We start from the raw sequence: 26,912 nt of genomic DNA on the forward strand, positions 1-26,912 counted from the left end.
GGGTGGGTGTGTGTGTGTGTGTGTGGGGGGGGGGGGGGGGGGCATGTGCGCAGCAGGGTAAGTCTAGGCCTTAAACATGGGCCTACGAGGGGGTGGGGGGGGTTCTGTAGAGCATGTGACTGGCTCACACCAATCAGCTCCCAGGTGCTTGGTGACCTCTGGCTCACCCTGCGGACCAGCTTGGCAGGACACACAGAAGCATAGGGCAGACGTTTCGTAGAAGGAGAGCGAGAAAGAAAAAAAAACACCATACGCACACAGCATACGCACATAGACACAAAATGGGGAGGGGGGGGTTGTTCACAGAAGACTAGTTCCCATTACTGCTGCTCTTTGTTTAGACCTGAGTGGACAGTGAATGAAAACATGCTGGTGAGGCAAAACACAATGACAGCGCATGAAAAATTACACTTTATTGAGGAAATGAGCCACAAAAATAGACACGTTCTTCAGGAGGCAGGCGTCCGACATACGGGAAGCTCGCTCACATCTCGGTCATCCAGAAGGACAGCTTTCGATCTCCACCAATCACGCAAAGAGGGAGGGTCCTGTGCCAGCTGAGACCCGCCCCTACGGTGGACCAGCCAGTTATCACGGGCTGCAGTGATATTGAACAGGACATTAGATAAACAGATGTATCCTCTCAAACAGGCTTATGTAACACACACACACACACACACACACACACACACACACAGGGTAACAAAATGCAACCGATGATCTGCTTACCTGAGAGTGACCAAGATGATGTACAAGTAACTGACTATTGATCTTTCCTGGACAGCCAGTGGTGGAGAAGAGATCTTCATTTGCCCTCGACCACCTGACAGAATATAAACAACCAGTCATCGTTGGCTTTACTGGTTAAGATTAAGGGTTAAAGTTAGGTTTAGGACTAGGGTGAGGATTAGGACTAGGTTTAGGGTTAATATTAGGACTAGGATTATGGGTAAGATTATGATTAGGTCTAGGGCTTAAGTGAGGAGTATGGCCATGGTTACCTGAAGAGGCGAGCCTTGTCCAAATGGGCCGGCCTCTTCTCCTGAGGATAACTACAAGAACAACACAGTGATTGCCCCGATTCCCCCAATCATCATATCCTGCTGCACCCTACAAAACACAATCACCGGTTCCGCAAGACTCGTGGGCCGTACCTGGAGCGAGTGATGTCCCAGATCAGCCAATCGCTGCCGACCACGGCACCCACCTTAATGGTGTTGGCGAGGCACCAGTCAGCACACATCAGGGGTGTGTCTCCACTGTCCAGAGACAGGATGGCCTGCTGAGTCACAAGGTCATAGAAACGGATGGTCCCTTTCTTCTCAGCCACCATCAGCTGGAAGAAACCATGAAGACCCTTCTGAGCACGCTGGGCACGAGAGGTCACGGCTGCTGCACCGTCGCAGTTATCAGCGTGAAGTTAACAGCACAGGGAATCACAACCTCAAAAAGACGGCACCACAAGCTTCGAGGTTCTCCCTTCCTTCTCCTGCTTATCCTTATAACCAGACAGTGGTGGCTAGGTGCAAGACCTCGTAGGAGTACACTGACGTCAGAACGAAGGGAGGTGCTCTCTCTGGCTCTCACAGCTGCTGGAGCTCACCTTAAAGGCCTCTTCAGGATGCCAACACACACTGACCCCTGGAGACCACAAACGGAATGACACCACTTCACTGCCGTCTAGGTCCCAGACCCTGCACCAAGGAAACACACACCACCTTCAGAAAGTAGAAATAACCAGAGGTGGGTAGAGTATTCAACAATTTTACTCAAGTAAAAGTACTGTTACTTGAACCAAATGTTACTCAAGTAAAAGTAAAAGTATGCATCCAAAAATGTACTTGAGTAAAAGTAAAAAGTACTTTGATTAAAAGCTACTCAAGTAGTGAGTAAATGCATGAGTACTGTCTCGTGTCAATAAATTACATCATGGGAAATTGAATTACTGGAAACAATGACTTTTAATGATAACAAAAATAATTTATTATAAATAAAATTTATAAAAATTATTTTTTTTGTTCTTAATTATTAGGCCTGTGTAACTTTAATGTGTTCCACAAAGGCACTAACTGATGAGACTGTCAGCCAGTACGTGTAGCTACAACTTGACGCCAACTGAATCAATTTGTAGCAAACTTAATCATCATATATTGCTAGTGTGTACCACGGTCTCTGTTGTGTACACTCGGAGTGTGAACTAGTTTTTAGTATTGCACTGCGTTACATTTAATAATTACGTCATACAAACATTATGCCTCAGAGATATAGCATTACACATAATTATACATACGGCAAACATCGCATCGTGTTTCCTCTAATTTGATGTCGAGTTCTTGTAGGCTGAAATGTCCACACTTTTGGCAGACACAACTGACAGCGCATTATATAACTGTCCCTTTTACACGTTTATAATGTGAACATTGGCTGTATGAGGTCAGGGATGCTCGGGAGGTTTTTCTGTTACTTTCTTGCTACCGGTGGGGAAAGTTTGCATATGTGATCACGTGACTGCCCGGCTTCATTTGATTGGTCACTCATACTCAGGTGCCGAGACGTTGGTCAGTCTTCTCACTGAAAAGACGAATTATTTACAAAACGAAAGTAACGGTAGCACGGCGCAAATCCGATTGTAACGGAGTAAAAGTCGCGTTTTTCTCAGCACATATTTACTCAAGTAAAAGTAGAAGTCGTTCATTTTAAAACTCTTACAAGTACATTTTTGTCCAAAAATCTACTTGAGTAAATGTAACGGAGTAAATGTAACGCGTTCCTACCCACCTCTGGAAATAACATTATGAAGTTCATCATTACCATTTTCCTCCATTGTAACAGCATGCCACTGGTAAATCTAGACACATATTTAAAATAGTGGTGGGACTTTAACGCGTTAATTTCGATTAATTAATTACAGGAAAATTAACGCACTAGAAAAATTAACGCATTTTAACGCATGAGACACTTTCGCACCGTGGAATGTTTCTCAGTGCACGAGTTCCAGACATACAGATTATATGGACGCACAATAAGATCATGATGGAGATGACTGAAGAGGCTACGCTGGTGGGTGGGAAATTTAAATATAAGAAACTTCCAGATGGAAGTACAAACACAAATAAGTGTTATTTACACTTTATGTATGAAGGAGTTCGCTTATGACAGGAGCTCTTCCACCCTTCGTTACCACCTCAACGCAAAACATGTTGGGGCTAACGCGCAGGTCAGTAATGATCACTTAGCTGCTAAATGTATTCCTAGTACGATAGGGTGAACAAACGTCCGTATTTCCCGGGACATGTCCGTATTTCACATCCTGTCCAGGGCGTCCCGGGTTTTTTTTAAGTGAGGAAATGTCCTGGTTTTTAAATTACCTTTGTTGGACTGGATTAAAGTTTCGCGAGTGGCCGTAGCGCGCGACTCCGCACGCGTTTATACACGACACGTCATATTATTTGTGTTGTTCGCTCTCTGTGGTCGAAGATAAATGCTTACAAGAAGCGCTGCACATTGCGTCACCTGATGCAAGTTACGAACTACCGTCCAGGGGTGGGTTTCCCGAATCGTTCGTAGCACTAAGTACTTCTTAACCTTGTACGTTTCATAAGAGGTTGCGAAGTACTTAGCACTACAAACGTTTTGGGAAACTCACCCCAGAAAGACAATGACAATGTCGAAGAAAATCCAGCAGCTGTATGATGATGAGGAAAGGGAAGTAAAAGAGGTTATTGTGAAGAGCGCCACAAATTTGGCTCTGACTGGGGATCACTGCACCTCTGTTAGCAACAAGAATTATCTTGGTGTGACAGCTCATATTATAGATGATGAAGATCCAGTCATTTGCTTTGAGCATGCAGAAGACCACTTCTAGGCACTATGGAGATGTATGTGGCAGAGGCCTGGGAAATTAAAGAAAAATATACCATCTAAAATGGTATTAAAAAACATCTTCTGATTTACTTCAATTCTTCCAATATCCTGAGCAAAACTCCCAAAATTAAACAACATTTTTGGTCAGAATTTCCAGTGTTCAGAACTGTTTTCTGCACTCATCTATTGGTCTGTGTAGTAGACTGGTGGAAAAATAAACAAGATGACGAAGTTTATGATTATGTTCATTGATTCATTCATACTTAAATTAATATTTCTCATGTTAAATACTGAAATGCGATTAATTTCGATTAATTAATTACAAAGCTTCCGATTAATTCGATAAATTTTTTTTTATCGCGTCCCACCCCTAATTTAAATAATTAAGGCTTAAAAGATTCTCGTAGTATGAGAAACAGACTCCAACACGATGTAATCCCGACAGGTACCCAAGACGAAGCCACTGAAGGAAGTTCTGAAGAGCAGAGCCCCGAGGAAGACAACGATCTCCTCCAGCTCTGACGCCAAAGGCCACCACACTTCTCCGCCGCTGCCGGTCAAACGGCGGGCAGGAGACAACGGGCACGTCCGGGGCCTCGGAGGGTTTCCCGCTCTTTAATCTGGCCCCTGGTGCCGTGGAGGAGGCCGTCTGGCCAGGCCCGAGCAGCCGCGGCGAGAGGCCTCACGCGCGGGTGTAATAAATCACTTGGACGTAGAGTGCAGCCACTCCTGTGAGCGGATTCACGGTTTACCACATCAGAGCGGCGCAGACCAGCACAACCACCGGTTCCCCGAAAGGGACGCTGCTGCTGCAGGGGTTTCTGGGAATTCAAAAAAAACCCCAGAGAAGAAGGGGCAGGCGAGGAGAGGGAACCTCTACGTGATCGGGATCAGGAACCAGAGCTGTGGTGCTGACTGATGAGGTCAGCGTGAAGACTTTGTCTGACCAAGCTCAAAACGTCTCCCAGGCCCACTGAGCGTCAGTGAGGTTTTCTGGCAGGGTCGGGTCTGAATCAGCGTGAAGAATGCAGCTCACGCCGTGCACAAAGCCCGGTAGGCAACCCAGCCGGGTGCTTCTGCGCAAAATTCTGACAGCTATTCACACTTACAAGTGCACGACTCGTGGTCGACCCCCCCCAGCTCTGAGGCTTGCCTGGCTCCAGCAAGAGCAGAAGGGGGCGAGGGGGTGGGAGAGGGAGGCGGCGTCTGTGTGTGGGTGTGTGTGTGTGTGTGTGTGTGTGGGGGGGGTGTTTCAGACGGCACCACACAAGCTCTTCCCTCAATGCCAAACAGGGGAGATCCATCGCACGCAACAGCAAGAAACAAAATAAAAACCTCCAGCCACAAGCACCACATAGTGGGGGGGGTGGTGTAGAGTGCGCGTATGGGGGAAGGAATGCTAGCAGGGTGGGGGCCAAACGCTGACATAGCAACACGCCACCATGCAGGAGCTGAGACGCAGGAAAATGGCTGTGCAGACATGGTGGGAATCACGCACAGAAAAGGTGGGAATCATGCACAAAAATGGCGGGAATCACGCACAGAAATGGCGGGAGTCACGCACAGAAATGGCGGGAATCACGCACAGAAATGGCGGGAGTCACGCACAGAAAAGGCGGGAGTCACGCACAGAAACAGCAGGAAATGCGTCATGATGATGCAGATCTGGGATGGGAAAACCCTGGCTGCCAGGATGGAAATGCTGAGATGGGATTTATAGGAGAACAATAAACGTTACACAGCCATCATGGTCTCTGCTACTCATGAGTCATGGGACAAGTGTTAAGACAATAACTTCAATTTGACCATTTTAAAACAACAGTGAAACCACTTGTTTCTTATAACGTTGCAATTACAAGATCAGTACAAATTTTTGAGAAAAGAAAACAACAAATGTGACAAATCTAAGGAAGATAATCTACATTTTCTTAAAATAAACAAAACCAGATGTGTGGCGGACTAGGTGATAACCCGTAACACTACCGTAACACTACATGGTTCCAACATGAACCAGATTAGGCAGGTGCACTTTCCTCTGTAATAATGAACTCTGTAAACTCAGTGTACCCCCAGGTGACCTGCAGTTCCAAAGATCATCTGTAGGTGACACTAAGAAACTCAACATTACCACAACAGAAAGAAATCTGCACAGATCTTCAAAGAAATGTCATTACAGTATCACTGTACCCCCAAACATGCACAAACAAATGCATGCGCACACACATACACAAATACATGTACACTAACATTCAAACTCACACAAATACAGTGAACCACACTGAGACAGTAATGAATATGGAAAATTAGAGGGTTTTGCCTAATAAGCATGCGCACGCATGCACACACACACACACACACACACACACACACACACACACACACACACAGCACTGATCAGATGACTACCCCCACTTGTATTAAAAGTGAATTTGTGTGAACTGACTACAGAGGCACCTCCTTCTCCCTCCCCCTCTCCCATCCCCCATCCCCCTCCCTCCCTCTCCCTCCCTCTCCCCCTCCCCCCCTCTCCCCTCTCCCCCTCCCCCTCCTCCCCTCCCCCACCCTACAGAACTCTCTCTCATGCTCTTCCTCTTGTGCCCTATATTTTCTCAACGTGACAGAATTTAAATCTTTCTGCAGACGGTCCACTCCTGTGTTTTTGCACTGCTCTGTTTACTCTGGCCCAGACACTCATGGTGCACGTTTCCTCTATAGGCCTCCCATGGCCTCTCACACCCCAGTCCTCCCACACACACGTGCACACACACACGTGCACACACACGTGCACACGTGTGCACTCACATGTGCACACACACAAACATGCATACACAAACGTGTAACACACACACAGATTCTGTGTGGTACAGGAGGCAGATCCTTGTGCCAGACTCGTGCCCTAATCAAGGTAATCAGCATCAGCACTAGCTGTAGACCAGCACTGTCCTGCTGTCATGCTTGTGACGGGACTCTCAGCAGGGAAGCCCGCAGCTGTGCAGTGATGAAGCTCAATGCCACCGTCCTGCACCAAAAGACAAGAGAGCTGCAGGACGGGTACACATGTGGACACACCCTGATTCACCCAGAGCAGCAGCCAATGAGGAGGTAGGGGCGGGGCTTAGAGAGCTGCAGGACGGGTACACATGTGGACACACCCTGATTCACCCAGAGCAGCAGCCAATGAGGAGGTAGGGGCGGGGCTTAAAGAGAGCTGCAGGATGGGTACACATGTGGACACCCTGATTCACCCAGAGCAGCAGCCAATGAGGAGGTAGGGGCGGAGCTTAAAGAGAGCAGAAGGACGGGTACACACGTGGCCACACCCTGATTCACCCAGAGCAGCAGCCAATTAGGAGGCAGGGGCGTGGCTTAGCTGCCGGACGGGTACACACGAGGACACGCCCTGATGCACTCGCAGCAGCAGCCAATGAGGAGGTAGGGGGCGGAGCTTAAAGAAAACCGCAGGGTGAATACACACGTGGACACACCCTGATGCACCCAGGGAAGCAGCCAATGAGGAGGTAGGGGGCGTGGCTTAAAGAGAGCAGCAGAATAACACTGAAGAACAGTAAAGACACACACAGTAGTTTCACACACGCACACACACACACACACACACACACACACGTATGATATTAACATCCAAAACTAGCAAAGTCCCAGCACCGCTGATGTAAATGTGTGTGTTTCCTGGCTCTCCTAAAGCAGGAAATAAGCCCGATGCATTGAAACAGTACACAGCACTGAGGATAATGACACTAACCAGCCACATAAAGTGTGAAAGGCCACTGTGGGGGGGGTTTGACCCACAGACGTACAGCACAAACGCAAAGGAAACGTTGAGTATGAACAGAACCATCTGAACCTACACCAGGGCTCACACAGCACAGCAGGAACACCGCTGGCATATCCAATGACCAAGATCACACAGATACGGCTGCTTCAGCACTCCTCACACTCCCAATCCCTGAGAACCAGGAGCTCCACGTCCTGTAGCAGAAAACCTTTTTTTTAGAGTCCCATCCACCTTGAAGTCATTAGGGGTTATTGATTCCCTGGTTGTGCAGTTTGGGGGTGGGGGGGGGGGGGGGGGGGGGGGCCTTTGGCAGCGGCGGCCGACAGCACGGCAGCTTCCAGGTGTGTCGGTTACACGTCTCTGACGCAAAAGGGCAGCACTGAGTCTCCTGAAGCAGTCGCTCAGGTTCCTCGCGCCGACGGAAAACAGCAATCACCTCGGGGGCTGATTGATTCGTGCGCGGTGAGGCGCTTGGTAACCGTCGCCGAGGAGGTGGAAAAGGGCTCCACCACTGATTGGATTTCCACGTTTAACCAATTACTAAAGGAAACGGGCCTGTGGGGGGGGGCAGCGCGCTCACACAGCAGCAGCAGGGTGTGTTATGCTTAGCATTCAGTTTCACGCTGGAAAACAAGGTCAGGGCTTTCTGCATCATTAACGCAGAACAGAGCACAGCGTTGCACGCCCCTCACTCCAGTGCACACCCCCCCCTCCCAGCTCCCGTGCATGCCCCCCCGCTCCAGTGCACGCCCCCCCTGCTCCCGTGCACACCCCTCATGCTCCAGTGCACGCCCCCCCTGCTCCCGTGCACGCCCCAGCTGACCTGCAGGTGTGATCGTCACTGACCGATGCCATCTGCTTCCCTTCTGTGGGCTCGAACACTATGTGATTGATGTAGCTGGTGTGTCCTCCAATCACCTAGGCAACACAGGAAACAAGAAAACCTCAGATTTGGGGAAGCCGCAGAAGTAGAGAGAGTGTATGACAAGGAGAGGGTCAAGATTAACAGACGGTTTGAGTGTGGAAGTGCACGTGCGCTCCCTAATGACACCAGGAGGGTGTGTTCCAACACCAGTATCACTCCTACTGTACCTCCCGTGCCTTCAGAAGGAGCAGCGCTACCTGTGGGAGGTTCCACCACCTCCTCTTCATCCTGGAACTGTGTGATTTTCAAAAGTCTTTCAAAGCTGCCACGGTGTGTGTTCTTCCCATCTCCTCCCTGACCGGTCTGTGGCGAGAGCTTGGCCTAGGTGACATCGTGCCACGTGCTTCCTGCATCCTATAGTTGCCTTATCAGTGTTTAAGCAGACAGTCTTTGATCAAGACAAAACGTAGCTGAACATTCTATCTGCCGGCTGGGCTCTGAGGCCATGCCAGAGACAACACCCTCCAGCCAGACCTCATATGACCTGCCCAGACCAGGAAAGGCAGCCACAGAGATTAATTCCCTTTGGTTAGCGATTTGACAGTAAAATAAATGTAGTACTGATGCACTTTATGACTTCAAACAGATTTCTTAAGGATTTGAAACATCATATCAGGATTTGATTTTTTTTTTCTCTGTTGAAGTTATGTTTCTCAAAATAATTGTTTCATTAACCTTTGAAAAGCATCAAAGACGGATGAAAACACCAAAACTACAGTGAAATGTGACCAAACAAACATGGTCTGTTATTCAGTACCTTTGAGCTGAGCAGTGGTAAACAGATATTATACTGATATTATCTGAGGTCACAAGATTTTGATGGCTATCATCCGCAGTGGCCAAATTCCTCAGAAGTTTCTGGCTTCAGTGCTTGTCCTCAGCTCATAGCACATGTTGGCTACCACATGCAAACCGTTAGCCAAGAAGCTCACAATACCCACATGCATCTTGAGAACAGGAACTCGTGTCCAGAGCAGGTGTGTGGTCATAAGACTCATGGTCAAAGGATCAAGAGAGTTATATACTATACTAACGCCTTTGCATGGTATGGCTGAGAGTTTAAGATTTCTCTGTGTGATCTGGACGAACCTCCCCATGAATTCGTCCTGAAACTGTGCCGTATACCTCCTTTTAAAGGTCATCAAGAAGGTGCTCTGTTGTATGGTAAGTATGACAGTCTGAATTGCTGAACCTCTTTTGTTGAATCTTTTGTTTTACATCCACCAATGGATCAATGGGTGGTCACTGACAGTATAAGACTAATAATGTACTAGTACTAATAGGAGGACTCTCCTAATGTGAGGCCTTACTTTGTAGATGACCTTTAACCTCTGCAGCAGCTTTGAACTCTCCTATCAGGCAACAGTGTTCTCCAGAATTATTGGCACCTTCTATTTACATAAACCAACAATTTTGCATTAAAATGTTCCTACATAAAAATTGACTGACCTCTGAAAACATTACAAGCACCCTTTAGTACATGCTGTACCCTCCCTTAGCCAAGTACACAGTATTGGCTCTTAGAATGGTCAATGATATGAGAAAAACAGTCTGTGATTGAGAGTGTTGCAAGCAGAACAGGTCCTGATCCCAGTTTCCTGGTCCTCTGTGGTCTGTTCTGACCCAGCTCATCCTAGCAGGGTTCCTACTCTAAGTCAAATGTCAGACTCCATGACTTTTCCATGATACTCACTGACTTAAAAGCTGAATTTCCATGGCCTATAATGAAAGGAAAAGCAGACCACCTTTGGTTAATGGGTGTGGAAAAATTGGGTAACTATATCAACCACTCCCACAATATGGGAAACATGTGAAAAAAGACCTTTTGATAAAAGGCAACTAAAACTTAAAAGATGCTTCAGACAAAGTTCTCTGATATTCCATGACTTGACAAAAAAAGGTCAAACCCCCCCTGACTCTCCATGTTTAGAACAGACCTCTTACATTTTCCTGACCAGTGGGAGTCCTGCCCTAATGACCCCACCAGCGAGTCTAACTGAGCGTGGAGGCAACGTTTCACCTTCCTTCACTCATACGGCCTTTAGCTTGGTCACGCAGGCGAATAAGTAAAGGTGTTCAGGTTGGGCTTCACCTCACAGCAGTGAAGTCACGCATGACCCGATTTGGTGTCAGGGATTCTCAATGGGATTTTACACCTGTGCTGTCATATAGAAGAAAGGAGTGGATGTATATCCTCAAAAACATCATCTCGCGCACGCACGCACACACAAGCCCTGCTGATGGTCGTAAGCTGGTTACCTTCACGTCGTGTCGGCTTTGAAGATCTGAGGTGAACAATCGTATCTTCCTGTCAGCTGCTGCAGTACAAAATCTAACACAAAACACAGAAAGAGGATAAAACAAAAAGATCTGACAAATTCCAAGGACGATGGTCTCAGTGTGTGTTGTGAAATGAATATGCCAAGTCAATGAAACTTTATAAACAACACCAAATTCTCATCTCACTCATAATCATTGTCTGTTTCTTACAAATGATATTTTAACCAAACCTGACCAACTAAATGAAGGATTTGTTTCTGGCCTTAACATAAAATAATTTATGCCTGTAACAACACACTCCTTTCACAGTGTGCAAATCAGTGTACACCCCATCTCAACATCAATGCAGACCCAGACACTGTTAAATAACAACAAAAACTGCAGAAATATTATTATAGATTCTATAGAAGTTAGTTTAATTTTGCACCATATTGGTTATTCTTGTGGTAGGTATAAAATAACAATGTGTTGTTAAAAAGGGAAACACCAGCAGTGAATAAAGCAACCCCCACCTGATCATCTGGGGCAGTTTGTCCAGTCTGGATTCTGGACTCCAAGCGAGAGTATCAACACGAACCCCATGCATGAAGATACGTAGTGTGATGAATTCCACTCCTTCGATGTCCACATCTTCCTCCTTCACAAACACAGAGGTATCTCTGTATTCATTCGGTATTCATTCACTCACGTACAAGGTGAGCAGAAATCCTCCCTTGCACAGACTTTTGTTTTAAAAGAACTACAGACATATATGAAAAGCAATAAAACGTCATATTTGCCTTTTTAAACTGCACTGCAGTAGTCTGACCTAAAAACTAAACTTCCCTCAACAAACACTGAACTTGAGCTAAACTATTTAAAAAGTGTTTAATCAATATACTGCACCAACACTGTACTGTTATATCTAACGGGTGGGATTAGCATCATTTATGTCATTTATTGACCTTCGCCACATAGATGTTTAGGAAACACTGAAATATGCATCACAGACGTTGGCTGGAAAACTGCTGTGGGAATCCTGAAGGCGCCGGATTCACCTTGAAGCGACAGGTGCCCACCACCACGTACTGGTTCCCGCCGTAGGCCAGCAGCGACGCGGCGGACCCACAGTCGTGCGGGCTGAACTCCACCACGTGCACGTAATCCTCGCACGAGACCGTGTACGTGGGCGCGCGACCTGCGGACTCCTGCATCCCGTAACACGACTGGACCCCCCGAGCTGCTGTCCTCACCTGTTTCTTAAACCAACAAAGGCAACATAATTATTATTATTATTATTAATAACAATTATTGTTATTATTATTATTATTATTATTATTAATAAATTATGATTATTATTCAGTAATGGAGACTCAAACAGCACCTTAAACACGAGAGAATGCTTCTAAATGAAACTACACAACGCCAAACGCCACGCTATCGTTTCTAGATTCATTAAAAACACCGCAGTTTTATTTGATCTCCCTATCTGACCGTTAGACTGCAGCAGAAGCATCACCAGACGCCAGGGGAATGTCTTCACACACAAAGTCAAGATAGAGAATTCCCAGAGATTATTTACAACTCGATGAATATCGAACTGGAAAATGCTTGAAAATATAAATTTGTGATTGTTTGCGTCTTGGTGACTCGACATCAAACATGCTGATCTAACTGAAGCTAGCTAGTTAGCATCTCCGGAAAAATGAACTAAGGTAGTTAGCTAAACGTACACTGATGCTTCGTTAGACTTTGGAGGTTTACTAATTTTAATTATACTACGCGCTAAGAAATATTTTAGTTGCCTGACTTGCCTGATTTAACTGTGAAAATTCCTAACTGCGAAATTCCTGAAAATGTGCATATGTCAGAAGGCGCCTTCAAAACATTGAATTATTTTATTGTCTAGTTCCGGTTTCTGGCTTTTAATTTCCGGGTTACTTCCGGCTTGCAAGCGGAGCTCACGCGAACCGGTAAATTCGCTGACATACAAATCATTATGTAACGTAATAGTCCCGTGTACAGTATGTATATCGCAGAATATGTCTAAAGTCGCTCGTATAATTTAGACCACAGGTTTTCCATGATTTATATTTTTTCATTTTATTTCTTAACAATAACCACAATTCTTAGCGATGTCTTAAGGGTTTTGATCTACACTTTATTTCTATAATTATTTTAAAATCCGAATCGCGAATCGCTTGTTGAGGAGGCGTGGCAAAACACGCTCCTCGAACCTGATTGGCTCAGGCGTGTTTACCAAGTGCATTTAAAAATTCAAACTCGTTCCCGTTGAAGACAGCAACGTGGAATCAAGTGAGATGTCCCATGACGGTGTTAACCAGAGCGCCACTAGTTACTGTGTGATTGTCTAGATTAATCTGACCAGTAAACACGCATATTTCTGCTTGGCATTTCTGAGCTATCACTACGGTGTCGTGCTTTTAAAGAGACCATGGGGACCGAGGAGCTGAACCTAAAAACAGTGGTGCGAGTTTTCAGGAGATCCTGCCACCGGGTTCTCGGTTCCGAGAGGTCCACTCTACAAGGAGCAGACAGCATGCTGATGGTGCTGCAGCTCTGTGCCGCAGAGGTCCGCAAGCAGGTAACGGTGACACACGCAGACCCACCTACACGTCCCGTCTGCTCTCCCACCAGTGTTGCACTCGCACCCACCTCGACCCGAATGTTCAGGTTTATCAGATTAGGTCAGTGAACCAAGTTAGCTATATATTTTTTACACGATTATTTATTGCGTAATGATTTCTGCAAGACAAAAAAAACCCGTGCTGCCTGGAAAATGAGACATGCGTCTAAATGATGTAGCTGGTGACACAACGATGGTTTTATTGTTCTGCTCAGGCTCGTTACGGTGTTTTATAGGAACACGCCGTGCACTGCTGGCAAGCCGAGGGTGTTAAGAGACACTTTTAAAAGTTCTCAGAATCAGCAGTAACAATCTAACATGAATTTCTGCCATGTGAGCTTGGCACGTCTGACTGGACTAATCTATTGTATTGGCTGCGCAGGCGAGCAGAAAAGGCTTAAAGACGACTGTTTTCTTCTTGCGGCCATCTGAAAAAAGCCCTCCCTTCTCAACCGAAGGCAGATTAATGAGCATGTTTTTTAACATGCAGCTGAACTATAAAACATTTCCATTACTTGACCTATATTGTTCCTGCGTGTGACACACGCTTGTCTCTGGGTTTTCTCTAGGAAAGGGGCGAGTTCGCCGTGGCTTTGAGCGACGTGCTGGCTGCGTGGAAGCGTGTGCTTCTGGACAAACTCCACCTGTCCCACCACAGCGCCCCCCTTCCGGAGAGCTATGAGCTCATCAGGAAGGAGTATGACAGCTTTCTGAAGCGCACCAACACGGTGGACCTGATCGACGTCTATGGCATGTATAATCAACTGAGGCTGACCACGGACCCGGAGGTTCCCCTTACCGCAGTGAGTGTCTGGGAGAAGTTAGTGACGTCAGCAAGGGCCTCCGAGACCGGGTTCTGGCATCCATCTCTGTGGCGCATCAGTTCGCAATATCTATATGCCTGGTATTGTGTTTCGCACCTAGACACAGCTGTTTGAGTTTCTGCGGGGGGACACGGGGACTTTAGGAGAAGCTGAGCTAGAGGGCCAGTGTCCGGCCACCCCGTCCAGCAGGGCCCAACTCCACAGCTCACAGGTAGAGTTTGGGGGAACACTTACCCTCACGTTCTTGTCAATGAATTTGCTTAGTGTTGCATTTTCTATCCTGGGAAGAAGTGGGGGAAATTTCTGCCTTTCCCTCTGTAGTTCCACATCTTTTCAAAGAGAGAACGATTTGTTTGAAATGTTAATTGGCACAATGTTTCACTGCAGAGGCGTTCTCTTTTTCACCTCCCTCTCCTGTTTCCCTGCCTGGCAATATCTCTCTCTCTCTCTCTCTCTCTCTCTCTCTCTCTCTCTCTCTCTCATGCATGCTCTCACTTTCTCTTGTGCTCTTTCACGCTCATTCTTTCTCCCTCTGTCCTCTTCTCACCTCTCTTTCCCCCCTCTCTCCCTCTCCCCCTCCTCTCTCACATGCTCTCTCACTTTCTCTCTTGCTCCTTCACTCTCATTCTTTCTCCCTCTGTCCTCTTCTCACCTCTCTCTCTCGCTCTCTCTCTCTTTCTCACCCTTTCTTTGCCCATCCATCTCCTCCTTATTAACAGGAACATTAAATCATTTCACTCGGATTTAAGAGGGTAATGTGAATTCGATTTCCAAGCAGATGTTTTGAGAGTGCAGAACAATGTGGGCTGCGACCGTGGCTCGGGTCTGTCCGGTCACCCACTTCCAGCGGACCCGTCAGCCTCAGATTTATGAGGCTAGATGCTGGGCTTTGCTACTGTAATACTAAAGCTGAGATTTATGAAATGAGTCTGTTCAAGGCATTTAGTGTGGGGTGGGGGGTGGGGGGTGCTTACGGCCTAATTCAGTCAAACTGACACCATCATAAAATAATACAGACACGTTTTTGTTCCTTCACCCTAAGCCAGTTCTGACTTCCTTTTTTGCTGTCACAGTTTAGAGGCGTTTATTTATGCTGGACTCGTAGTATCAGGCAGTGTTAACTGTGTGAAACCACTGTGGATGTTTTCTTGTTCGTGCGTGGTGTTCTTTTACCTTCTCAGGTGCAGAGACTGGTCAGGAGGATCTTCTTTTCGTATTTGAGCCTGCTGGTAAACACCAAGGACGACTTGGCCGTGGCGCACACACTGAACACACCCGCTCGTGCGCTGGGTCTCGTGGCCTTTACTGACCTCAAACATGCCGCACGCCAGAGCAACACGTCTCTCTTCCTGGTGAATTCAGAAACTGCGTCGACTCGCTGTTGAACCAGATGCAGATGTGGTTCTTTATTACATTTCCTCCGAGGTCCAAAACCCACACTGACTGCTTGCTTGTCTGGGGTGTTTTCAGGCTGCGACATCGTTTGTCAGGGCGGTCCAGCTGGGCGGAAGAGGATATGCACCCTCAGTATCGGACCCATTGAGGAAACACATGAAGGGTCTGTCCCAGTTTGTCCATTTCACAGATCAGTTGGAAGAGATCCTGGGAGAAACCCCTGAGCCCAGGTAGCCCTGTTCTTTCCAAATTCCTTCCTATCTGACTCTCAGTCCAGTTGCAGGCAAATATTGTAATGACGTGGAATCATGTGATATTTCAGTAATGTTTCTAGCAATTAAGGAAGAATTTAAATTCTCCTAAACAGCAGTTCAAGCCAAGCTTCTCAAATTCCCAGTTAAATACAACTGGGGAAAGTTTCAGGAGTTTACAGCTCTCAATCAGTCAAAAAATGTATATGGTTAATTCCAAATCTTAAGGTTGTGAAAGACGGAGAGAGTTTGCAGATGAATGACAGGATAACAGAATGCTGAAGGAAACATAATTTATATGTATACGTTTATCAGAGAATTTCAATTGGTCGCAGTATGTTTAACTCATACTATAAAGGGACCCATTACATTCCTGGGGTCTTAATGAAGTGTGTGTGTGTGGCATGGACAAAAAGCCATAAGGGTCAAGCACCACAGAGCTCTTCAGCACCAGGTCAAACACAGCCATGTTCACAGTGTCCTGCTTGAGCACCTGTTCATTTGATTGATGATGCCAGTCTTCACATGAACCCTCGCAGAAACTACGGCACCAGAGAAAACATAACGGAGCAACCATATAAGTCTGAACCGAGGTCAGACCCTTAAGTTTCTTTGATGTCAGGTCTCTGCTCGTTCTTCCAGAGATATGCGCAGTAATGCATGTACCTACACTGTGTGGATAGAGGAGCCATGTCTGAATGGCTTGTTGGCCCCTGTTTAATGATGTGGGGAACTCTCAGGAAAACTGACTAGGTTGTCTCATTTCACAGTTTGTGGGTTTGTTTGGCACTCAACATACCCAAGTATATGTACACAGGCACTGGAAAAGTGAACCTTCACCCACCCACAGCTACTGTAGCACAACCTTCACTCACCCACCCACAGCTACTGTAACACAACCTTCACTCACCCACCCACAGCTACTGTAGCACAACCTTCACTCACCCACCCACAGCTACTGTAGCACAACCTTCACTCACCCACCCACAGCTACTGTAGCACAACCTTCACTCACCCACCCACAACTACAGTAGCACAACCTTCACTCACCCACCCACAGCTACAGTAGCACAACCTTCACTCACCCACCCACAGCTACAGTAGCACAACCTTCACTCACCCCACCCACAGCTACAGTAGCACAACCTTCACTCACCCCACCCACAGCTACAGTAGCACAACCTTCACTCACCCCACCCACAGCTACAGTAGCACAACCTTCACTCACCCCACCCACAGCTACTGTAGCACAACCTTCACTCACCCCACCCACAGCTACTGTAGTACAACCTTCACTCACCCCACCCACAGCTACTGTAGCACAACCTTCACTCACCCACCCACAGCTACAGTAGCACAACCTTCACTCACCCACCCACAGCTACAGTAGCACAACCTTCACTCACCCCACCCACAGCTACAGTAGCACAACCTTCACTCACCCCACCCACAGCTACAGTAGTACAACCTTCACTCACCCACAGCTACAATCGTTACTAGTTTCTACAAGGTGTTGTCCAAGGTCTCCTGGTCATTAGCAGCTGTGTGTTGTGATGGGACTGTTGAGCTTTGCTGTAACGCATCACACCTTTTATGCTCACACACGGTTTTCTAGTCTTAAGACACAACTTCATATTGAACACTGAGAACAGGAGTAATATTGAAACTGCAGTTGTTGAGAGAGAACTTGACATCGACTGACCTCATTAAACAAGGCCCAGGCAGTGTATGCGCCTTGCAGAGTTGATTGATTTCTTCCATGTTTATAATAGGATGAGATTCTACCACAGGGTGTGTTAAGAAAGAGGTTAGTATATTTTAGTGAATACTCTTGCCAGAATGTGGCAAGAATGGTTATGAACGTCTGGTGAGACTCCAGCTTTCTATGTTAGCTTTTAATAGTATTGGTACACCTGTTTTCTGAGAGGAGAGAATTTTTATTATTTAAATTCCTGCAATGGCACACTGACCTCTGACCTCTGATGTCGACAGCAATGCACCTGAGCTCTGGAAGCAATATCAAGCCCTCATCTGACTTTGACTCCCATTCTGTCTCCCACCCCAAAGACGGTGATAACTAGAGCCTTTGATTTCCTGGACAGACTTCCATCTCATTCGGAGACATCTCACTACACTTACGTTATCGACATCCACTCGTGGTATCTATCTGTAGATCTATGATTCTCTTCTTCTCTCCAAAGCAGCCCCTAATGATTGCTGCGTCAGTGTTAATGATGTGGCTTGAATTGCTCGAGCATGTTTATCTGTAGAACATCAAAGTCCATTGTACTGAAAAGGGCAGTCGTATCCTTCCGTGGTTTGATTGCTCAAAGCCGATTAAACGTCATACATTGAAATATTTTCTTGATTGCACTCACTTCAAAAACTCTGAGGGATCCTTTTTCCAAACGTTTGGCAACGCAACACATAACAGTAAACTGAACCAATGATTGGCTCATGAAGGACTTAAGATAATTTACTCTGATGTTTCATGCTTGTAGCAAACCACAAGCATCTTGAACCTGGAATCCAGGTCTCTTATTCTGGAAACCAGGTCTTTTATTGTGGAATCCAGGTCTCTTATTTTGGAGGCCATGTCTCTTATTCTCGTATTCACTGCTCTGGGCAGAGTGATCAGCTCTGAGCCAGAAGAGTTATTTCATAATTGAAACCCCCCTATACACACCCACACCAACACACCTTATGGAGTGCCATACAAATGCAAATCTTATTGCAGTATCTGGGCCTCTTACAACTACCATTTGTTGTCCCAGATGATTTACTGTATTTACTGTAACTCCCTCACAAGTCAGGTAAGCAGTTCAGGCTGGGTCTGTCTGGACTTGAGCCCAGTGTCTGCGCTGACTGATGTCCTCGCGGCTGCATGTGTTACTAGAACATCGATGTGCCTCATGCAGCAGTGCACACCAAGCACTCGAGCTGTGTGTGTGGGGGTGTGTGGGTGTGTGTGGGTGTGTGTGTGTGTGTGTGTGTGTGTGTGTGTGTGTACTGGATGGAATGGTTGGCTGGAGATTTCAAGAGCTCTTTCCTGTTTGCCTCCTAGTGTTGCTGGGGCCCGGATTGTGTCCAGCATCAGGGCAGCTCTGCTGAAGAGTCTCGGTCCCGGGCATCCTGCAACCGCTGCTGTGGAAAACACGGCAGACGAGCTAAAAGATAGAATCCGACAAATCCACACCATTCAAAAAGAGTCTGCTACCAACACAGGAATCAGTCCTGCAAGGGTAGGGTTAATCGAATGCATATTCATAACATCTAGACCACAAATGTCCCAAATCTGTCATCTTTTTATTGTTGATTAAAGTTAAATGCATGAACTGGTTTTATTTATTTATTTCTGCAGCCCAGAGCATATGCCATTAATCATGCTACTGCTTATGAGGGCAGAGAGACAGTGAAGGTACTGATGGCTTTGCTGGATGAGGAGGCAACAGCGCCGCCCTGTAGGAACAGCGCAGAACTGCTCTCTGCAGATCAGGCCATTCTTGATAGCACTGAAGGAGGGTGTCTTCTCACACTCTTCAGGTAAATTCTGCTTTCATCTCCACCAACAAACACGGCACATTGCTTCTATTTTCAGATTAGCTTTGACTTACAGATTATTTCTCATTTTTGTCATGTAATGATGGACAATAAAGTTTTGAATCTGAATCTTTAAGATGATTTTGTTTTGTTCAACACACTTGTGTAAAAACACTCTTTCATTTGTGGTGTTCTTGTGGTAATTTATGCTTGCAGGTCTCCAGAGGTTCCCACGGGACTCTCCCCTAAGCCCTTACGACAGCGCATCCAGGGCCATCAAGAACCTGCCAAGTCTAAGGTAGAAAGGCACAGATGTAGGCCATGCAACCATGGTGTGGACTTCATAAAATTGCTGTTTAAGTGGCGTGGCCACTGCAGGGTGTTGTAACCCCGACCTTTGCGTGGCCACTGCTGGGAGGTGTAACCCCTAACTCTGCGTGGCCACTGCTGGGAGGTGTAACCCCTAACTCTGCGTGGCCACTGCTGGGAGGTGTAACCCCTAACTCTGCGTGGCCACTGCTGGGAGGTGTAACCCCTAACTCTGCGTGGCCACTGCTGGGAGGTGTAAGCCCTAACTCTGCGTGGCCACTGCTGGGAGGTGTAACCCCTAACTCTGCGTGGCCACTGCTGGGAGGTGTAAGCCCTAACTCTGCGTGGCCACTGCTGGGAGGTGTAAGCCCTAACTCTGCGTGGCCACTGCTGGGAGGTGTAACCCCTAACTCTGCGTGGCCACTGCTGGGAGGTGTAACCCCTAACTCTGTGTGGCCACTGCTGGGAGGTGTAACCCCTAACTCTGTGTGGCCACTGCTGGGAGGTGTAACCCCTAACTCTGTGTGGCCACTGCTGGGAGGTGTAACCCCTAACTCTGCGTGGCCACTGCTGGGTGGTGTAACCCCTAACTCTGCGTGGCCGCTGCAGGGTGGTGTAACCCCTAACTCTGCGTGGCCGCTGCAGGGTGGTGTAACCCCTAACTCTGCGTGGCCGCTGCAGGGTGGTGTAACCCCTAACTCTGCGTGGCCGCTGCAGGGTGGTGTAACCCCTAACTCTGCGTGGCCGCTGCAGGGTGGTGTAACCCCTAACTCTGCGTGGCCGCTGCAGGGTGGTGTAACCCCTAACTCTGCGTGGCCGCTGCCGGGTGGTGTAACCCCTAACTCTGCGTGGCCGCTGCAGGGTGGTGTAACCCCTAACTCTGCGTGGCCACTGCAGGGTGGTGTAACCCCTAACTCTGCGTGGCCGCTGCAGGGTGGTGTAACCCCTAACTCTGCGTGGCCGCTGCAGGGTGGTGTAACCCCTAACTCTGCGTGGCCACTGCTGGGTGGTGTAACCCCTAACTCTGCGTGGCCGCTGCTGGGTGGTGTAACCCCTAACTCTGCGTGGCCGCTGCAGGGTGGTGTAACCCCTAACTCTGCGTGGCCACTGCAGGGTGGTGTAACCCCTAACTCTGCGGAGGCATCTTTGTTATTGTCTGCAGGGCATCTTTGTCCTGCCACACTTGCAGTGGTTTCTCCACAGAGTGGTGGCAGCTGGCCTGCTGATGACGCAGAGATCTTCACTGCTTAGATCTAAGGCCTTTGTGCTTTTGATGGGTCATTTAGATGGTGGTCTGTTTAAATTGTGCATGTGTGAGAGAGAGATATTGCATGATAAGCGTCTAAGGGGTGTGATTGAGAGGGAGAGACCAAACGGACGCTATCTGATTAATACGGTGCAGCGCGTTTGGTCAGCACATACCCACACAGCACAGGAGGAAGGGGATGGTGTAATCACTATCACCTGCTGCTCTCCGCCGATGTGGGTCTCCTCCGTCTCTTGCCCCCATGTCCTTCTCTGCCCTCACTTTGCTCTCGAATTTGCTAGCTCATGCCAGAACACATCCCTGGTTCACTAGGGGGGTCTTCATGCCCCTGCCGACCTGCTACACCAGCTGCTGCCGCTATGGGGATGTGCTGAGAGTCTGGGGGGCGGGGCCTGGTGCTGCTGGATTTAGGTGCCGGCATCATTATTCAGGATGGTGTCCATTAGCATGCAAACGGGGCACACCGGCCTGCTGTCGTAAGCCTCCATGGCTGAGGGCTACTCTTGCTTTCGGTGTTCGTTTGAGAGAACGTGTTTCGAAAGACTTTGATCTGACATTTCCCCTTTCCCACTCAGCGCTGTGTCCAGACCAATTAAGGGAGGGGGCCGTGAGTGCCTTGGCCATCAGAGACTAATAATATTTGTCTTTCATGAGAGTAATTTCAGTGGCATAGTGTAACCAGTCCAGTGAAATAAAAAAATATAAATAAATGAAAAGTCCATTGACTGAAATATCTTTTTGCACGTTTGTTGCTACAGATGACAGGATTGCCAGCTGTTGGCTAACTAGCTAGCTAACAGGATGTCTGTTGCCTGGACTGGCTTTATTTAATCCAAAGGTCTTCAGTGACACTGGATTTCCAGTGCTTATCTACCTAAAGATTTCATAATATGGGATTACCAGATTTCTTCTGTCTGTCTTCCAAATACATTTGAGAGGCCAGTAACATTTCTGTGGGGGTGGTGCACCCTTAGGACACTGACATGCCAATAACATTTCCAGTCCCACCCAGTTTTGCCTGCAGTGTTTTATGGTTTCATGTCCAGGGTCCACTCCTTCTTTTTAGCTGTGGACAGTCTGGTTTTGGGACGTGGGTGTTGGGGGATGGGCCCACTAGTCCTGAGCATTGTGGCCCAATCGAGCCGAACCGCTCACCCTCTGTGTCTTCAGCACCTGGACCATCTGGGTTTCCTGTGTTCGGCTTTCTTGCTAATCTCTCAGATTATTGCTTTTCTGTTTCTGTTCCTCCAGGTGAGGGTCATTCGCTCCCAGTTTGCTTGCACATACCTGGATGATGGTCTACCCCTAAACCGTGTACTCGAGTTTCCCAGCACAAATCAACTTTCTACCTGCATGCACCCGGCTCCCAAACGCCAGAGACCCTCACCTGTTACGGCTTCTCAGGAAGGACCAGCGTCCACAGATACTTGCCATAAACTCTCAGGTACTGCCATCCAGACAAAACAACTTTCATTCCTTTGTGAAGTTGCTTAACCACATTCATAGTTTATGGAAAGACACACACAGGGGAGTTTTCCAGAACCTTCTGACGCCACAGTGTCGGACTAATAGGGCCACTTTCTGAGCCAGGGCTGTGAACTCTGCCCAAACCCAGCTTGGGGACTGGTACTTAAGATCAACCTTTTAAACGATTCCCCATTCTAAACAGCTGGATGGGGTCACATCTGTAGTAAAAACCCAAAGAACAAATTCACACGTGCATGCACCGTGTGTGCGTGCGTGCGAGCGAGCGTGCACGGGACCTCAGGGTTTGCTCCACCGTGTTACATGACAAATGTTCAGGTTCAGCTCTGTAAAATAAACACTGCCTGTTAAACTGCAGGCTAACGTCAGCAATTTCATCATAAGTCTACCCCCTCCCCCCAAATCCTCCACACTTTTGTGTGTGTGTGTGTGTGTGTGTGTGTGTGTGTGTGTGTGTGTGTGTGTGTGTGTGTGTGTGTGTGTGTGTGTGTGTGTGTGTGTGTGTGTGTGTGTGTGTGTGTGTGTGTGTGTGTGTGTGTGTGTGTGTGTGTGTGTGCGTGCTGATTCCCAACACCTCCCCCACCCCGGTGTTCTGCAGTAGAAGTGATCCAGATGCCTGTGAACTCTGCCCCTCGAGGTTCTGGACATGAAGCTGTTCTGGTGCCACGAATCGCTCTCATGCCAACTGGTGGTGTGGGTCAGAAATTGGCACCACTCCAAAAGGTCATCAAGACTTCCAAGAGGAAGCTGGAGAGTGGAGAAGGTGTGGGTGAAGGGAGGGAGGAGAACCAGCCGCCCCAGAAGAGAGCCGGCATGGCCGCCCACCACTCACGGCTGGGAACGAGGAAGTCCAGAGCTGCCCCCAGGAAAGTTCTCGCAGGTCAAAGCAAGCTCACAAGCTTTTTCCGACTGTGATTTAAAACGTATCTGGGACGGTTCGTCAGGAGATCAGTGTGTTATTTATTTCAGTGATCTAAATGCACTGAAAGTGGAGCGAGCCAAGCATGTGTAATCGTGTCTCCTGACATGGATTTGCGACACTTTATCTGAGAGTGTGAGCGGTTTTAAATAGAACAACGCAGCTGCACATTTGAACATGTGAGTTTCTGACTGAAGCACTATGAAGACACAGCTTTGTATTTTATGCACTGCACAGCACATCTTTTATATGGGGGTTTCTAACATGTTATATGGGGTTTTATGACATGTATATCCGTATTTTTCTAATGATCTTGCATTGTATGCACTTTCAACCAAAAGCTGATCATCCTTTGTAGTTTTCAATTAAAGTTTTATTCAACTTTTTAAACTGTACAGCTGTATTATTTTTTTTTTGTTTGTTTAGACAGAGGTTCCATGATGGGATTTACTGAGGACAGTGATGTAAATGAGATGGGATCCTCCAGGTTGGCTGTGGGCGGGGTCTGTCCTCTTGAGTGCTCCAGGTTGGCTGTGGGTGGGGTCTGTCCTCTTGAGTGCTCCAGGTTGGCTGTGGGCGGGGTCTGTCCTCAGAGTGCTCCAGGTTGGCTGTGGGCGGGGTCTGTCCTCGGGCTTACCAGCAGGGGCGGTAGACTCTCCCAATCATGCAGCGAAGCGCTAAACCAAACCAAAGTGTTCACTGGGTTTTCAGTGAGTCTGAGATGTTGATTTTATTTTATTTTTAATTTTATTTAAATAAAAGCAAAAGGCTGTGGCTGTGGAAGGAAGGCTGTGGATTTGCTAAGCTGCGTGATTTGACCGTTAAAACATGTACATCCACTGAAACCAAACCTGTGTTCAATCTTACACTAAGAATGATCTAAAACAGCATGTTGATAATTTGCAATAGTAAATTCAAAGCAATCAGCAACAAAAAAAAAACAATCTTTTCCGAATTGTGGTTATGGTTTTTGCACTGTATGGATTTGCCTAGTTTCTGTTAAGTAAACACTCCACGTGTTTGGAAAGTTATCCAAACTCTGGCATGGATCAATGTCATGGGTGCTGTCAAAATGTTGAAATCCCATCTTTCCTTTTCTCTGAGTGAGTAAGAATGACTGGAGAAAGTAAAACCAGTTTGACAAAACACATCACCAGGCTGACCTGTGGGACCACATTTGGCCATCAGCCATATTCCAGTATTGCATTCATCAATGAAGCAGAAGAGAACGGGGGCAGGGAGGCGGGGGGAGTGAGATGGGGTGAGAGGGAGTGAGTGAGAGAACAGGCCTGTACTTACGGTCCTGGTCCCTCCGGGCTATGGGGATGAGGTCATTTGTGTTGTAGTGGTCGTCCCTCAGGGTTCTAGAGGGAGTGTGGTCTTGTCTTCGCAGGGACAGCGCGGGGAACGACAGACCAAAGTCGGGGCGTGCGCCACCCACATCCCGCCTCGCCCCCACATCCTGTGAGAACGGATCACTGACAATCACCAAGCAGCGTCTGTGGGCTAGGGGCCTTCTCTGACGACCCAACCTAAGCATTCCCTAAACTAAACATAAACATAAACCACTGTTTCCTCTTTGGGGATCTGTATGGAAGCATGTGTCTTTTTTTTTTTTCCTTTTCAAGCCACACCTGGAGATGTTTAAGTTAATTTGAACGGTACACGCCCAGGGGCTCCTGAACCATTCTGGTATGTCGTATTGAGTAGGGAAGAAAGTGCTGTGAGTACACATGGTTCTCCATGCCTCCATTCACCCTTTTACAAGATCACACTGGCCTCTTTTATTCACAGTCGTGCTTTCCCCCACGTGCCTGTAACCTCTCCCCCGTTCGATTGTTCCATTACTGCTCTGATAACTGTTTCAACATGAGGATCGTACAACATTTCCATGGAGAAACCTAATCCACGGCCACTGTACACGTGCATGGAATCCATCCAAAGACGCACCTTTTGTGTAGTGTCTCAATCTCTCCGTGTTTGCATGAGGTCTAAGCGAAACTGCAAAAAGACGAATGTCTAAGTGATATTGATGGCTGTAGGAAGAGCTGTTCTAAGAGGAAAATGTAAATTCAACAATAGACACCATACACTGAACAAAACAGCAATTAGCTCAGTTTTTGTTGTATAATAAAATTTTCCTTAATACTTTTTGCATATTTGACTGCTAACAGAATTCTAAGGATAGAAATAATTTTGAATGACCATGTACGCAAGTACTTATTTTCTAACGAACAAAGAGATTTCACTAAAGTTGTCAAGTACCAACTGGTGGGTGTGTACATATAGCCTAGCCAACCAAGGCACATGTGAAATACACTTGTTAGTGGAAGTGCCCTGTCAAAGATCCCTCCGAGCCTTAGAGCAAGGTACGCATCTACTCATCAGGTCAAGTATCAGGTTTACTCACTAAGGTCACGAAGATCCTCTTTCTCCTGTCTTCATCAGCCAGTTTTTGGTCCACCAGGAAGGACCTCATGGATGATAGAGCAGCAGTGTTGGCTCCGTTCACCAGATCTTCTCCCAACACCGTGTCCAAACTGCCTGGGTCTGCTCTGTCTTCCTCCGTTCTGTCTGAAGGAAAGACTGATGTTGGGTAATGAGCATTACACCTGACAAACAGTGCGATCGCAAACACGAGAGTAGACAGGTTGACCATGATGTTGTTCATCAGAACCAGAACCAGTCCTGCTGTCACCTGTCCTCAGCTGCTCTAAGACTCACAACAATGTCTTTTATACCTCTGAAGCTGAGATTAAGTGAATTGTCGGTCATTAACATCAACTGATAGATACAGAATACTGATGTCATTCTACCATTCTTTAGGCTAGATCCACAAAAATAACTCAGTTTCTTCTCAAGAAGCAGTGGGTGCCCTTTCACAGCTATTGTGTGAATCATAATACCAGAGATTACATTTTTGAAAAGGGTTTGTCACTACTTATGTGCAGATGCTGGGCCTTTGTGAATGGCTGGATTATATCTGAACTCGGGGGCATTTTAATGTGGATACAGCAGGGAAAAACAGACAAGAATTATCTTTTCATCCTCTGTACAGCCAGTTCTATAGCCACAGGATGGAAAGTCAAAGGTTTTTGCTCTCATGTCACCTTTTAAATAAAGTCTTCTAAAGTCTTCAGAGGGTATTTGAAAATGTGGTGACAAACACATGCTGTGTAAGAAACAAGAAGCAGTGAGACGGGACACTGTGAGGTCAGCCCAGTGTATCATATAATATCTCTTGGTGGTCTCTGAGCTCACCGCTAGGAGATCAGAGATCTAGGAGGTCTTTGAGCCGTGATTTTGTGAGAGATTGCCCTCTGAAATGGCTACAAAGGTGTAGAGTGATGCTTGTTACCTTAAATGATCACAATGTCTGAGCCATAAACCACATAGGTACATATGGAGACCGTGTGCAATCCCAGTTAACGGTC

The 26,912-nt window shown here is 47.2% G+C and overlaps 3 protein-coding genes across 6 annotated transcripts; 1 reads left to right on the forward strand and 2 right to left on the reverse strand.

Annotated features, from left to right (window-relative positions):
- Window positions 1-398: 398 nt before the first annotated feature.
- On the reverse strand, window positions 399-12,774 carry nup37 (nucleoporin 37). 2 transcript variants are annotated; one of them, XM_077005390.1, is made up of 10 exons: window positions 12,656-12,774; window positions 11,900-12,094; window positions 11,375-11,499; window positions 10,842-10,914; window positions 8,481-8,575; window positions 1,604-1,694; window positions 1,155-1,336; window positions 1,002-1,052; window positions 730-823; window positions 399-598 (listed from the first exon to the last, which is right to left on the reverse strand). In XM_077005390.1, the coding sequence occupies exons 2-10, from the start codon at window positions 12,053-12,055 to the stop codon at window positions 485-487; spliced, it is 981 nt and encodes a 326-aa protein (XP_076861505.1). In that variant the 5' UTR covers window positions 12,056-12,094; window positions 12,656-12,774; the 3' UTR covers window positions 399-484. The 2 variants fall into 2 exon arrangements, with proteins under 2 accessions (XP_076861505.1, XP_076861504.1); XM_077005389.1 differs by having other exon boundaries at window positions 11,900-12,100; window positions 12,656-12,773.
- Window positions 12,775-13,012: 238 nt separating this feature from the next.
- parpbp (PARP1 binding protein) lies at window positions 13,013-23,868 on the forward strand. Of its 3 annotated transcripts, none has more exons than XM_077005388.1 (10): window positions 13,013-13,446; window positions 14,058-14,291; window positions 14,413-14,523; window positions 15,494-15,664; window positions 15,783-15,937; window positions 19,023-19,200; window positions 19,320-19,501; window positions 19,715-19,796; window positions 22,326-22,518; window positions 23,197-23,868. In XM_077005388.1, the coding sequence occupies exons 1-10, from the start codon at window positions 13,297-13,299 to the stop codon at window positions 23,472-23,474; spliced, it is 1,734 nt and encodes a 577-aa protein (XP_076861503.1). In that variant the 5' UTR covers window positions 13,013-13,296; the 3' UTR covers window positions 23,475-23,868. The 3 variants fall into 3 exon arrangements, with proteins under 3 accessions (XP_076861503.1, XP_076861501.1, XP_076861502.1); XM_077005386.1 differs by having other exon boundaries at window positions 13,015-13,446; window positions 23,158-23,868; XM_077005387.1 differs by having other exon boundaries at window positions 13,105-13,446; window positions 23,161-23,868.
- Window positions 23,857-26,171, reverse strand: pmch (pro-melanin-concentrating hormone). The gene is made up of 3 exons (XM_077005391.1): window positions 25,889-26,171; window positions 24,778-24,940; window positions 23,857-24,155 (listed from the first exon to the last, which is right to left on the reverse strand). Exons 1-3 carry the CDS (start codon window positions 26,147-26,149, stop codon window positions 24,112-24,114), a joined length of 468 nt encoding a protein of 155 aa, XP_076861506.1. The 5' UTR covers window positions 26,150-26,171; the 3' UTR covers window positions 23,857-24,111.
- Between the last annotated feature and the right edge of the window lie 741 nt (window positions 26,172-26,912).

The sequence above is a fragment of the Brachyhypopomus gauderio genome, chromosome 5 (assembly GCF_052324685.1).
Source record: "Brachyhypopomus gauderio isolate BG-103 chromosome 5, BGAUD_0.2, whole genome shotgun sequence".
NCBI lineage: Eukaryota > Metazoa > Chordata > Actinopteri > Gymnotiformes > Hypopomidae > Brachyhypopomus > Brachyhypopomus gauderio.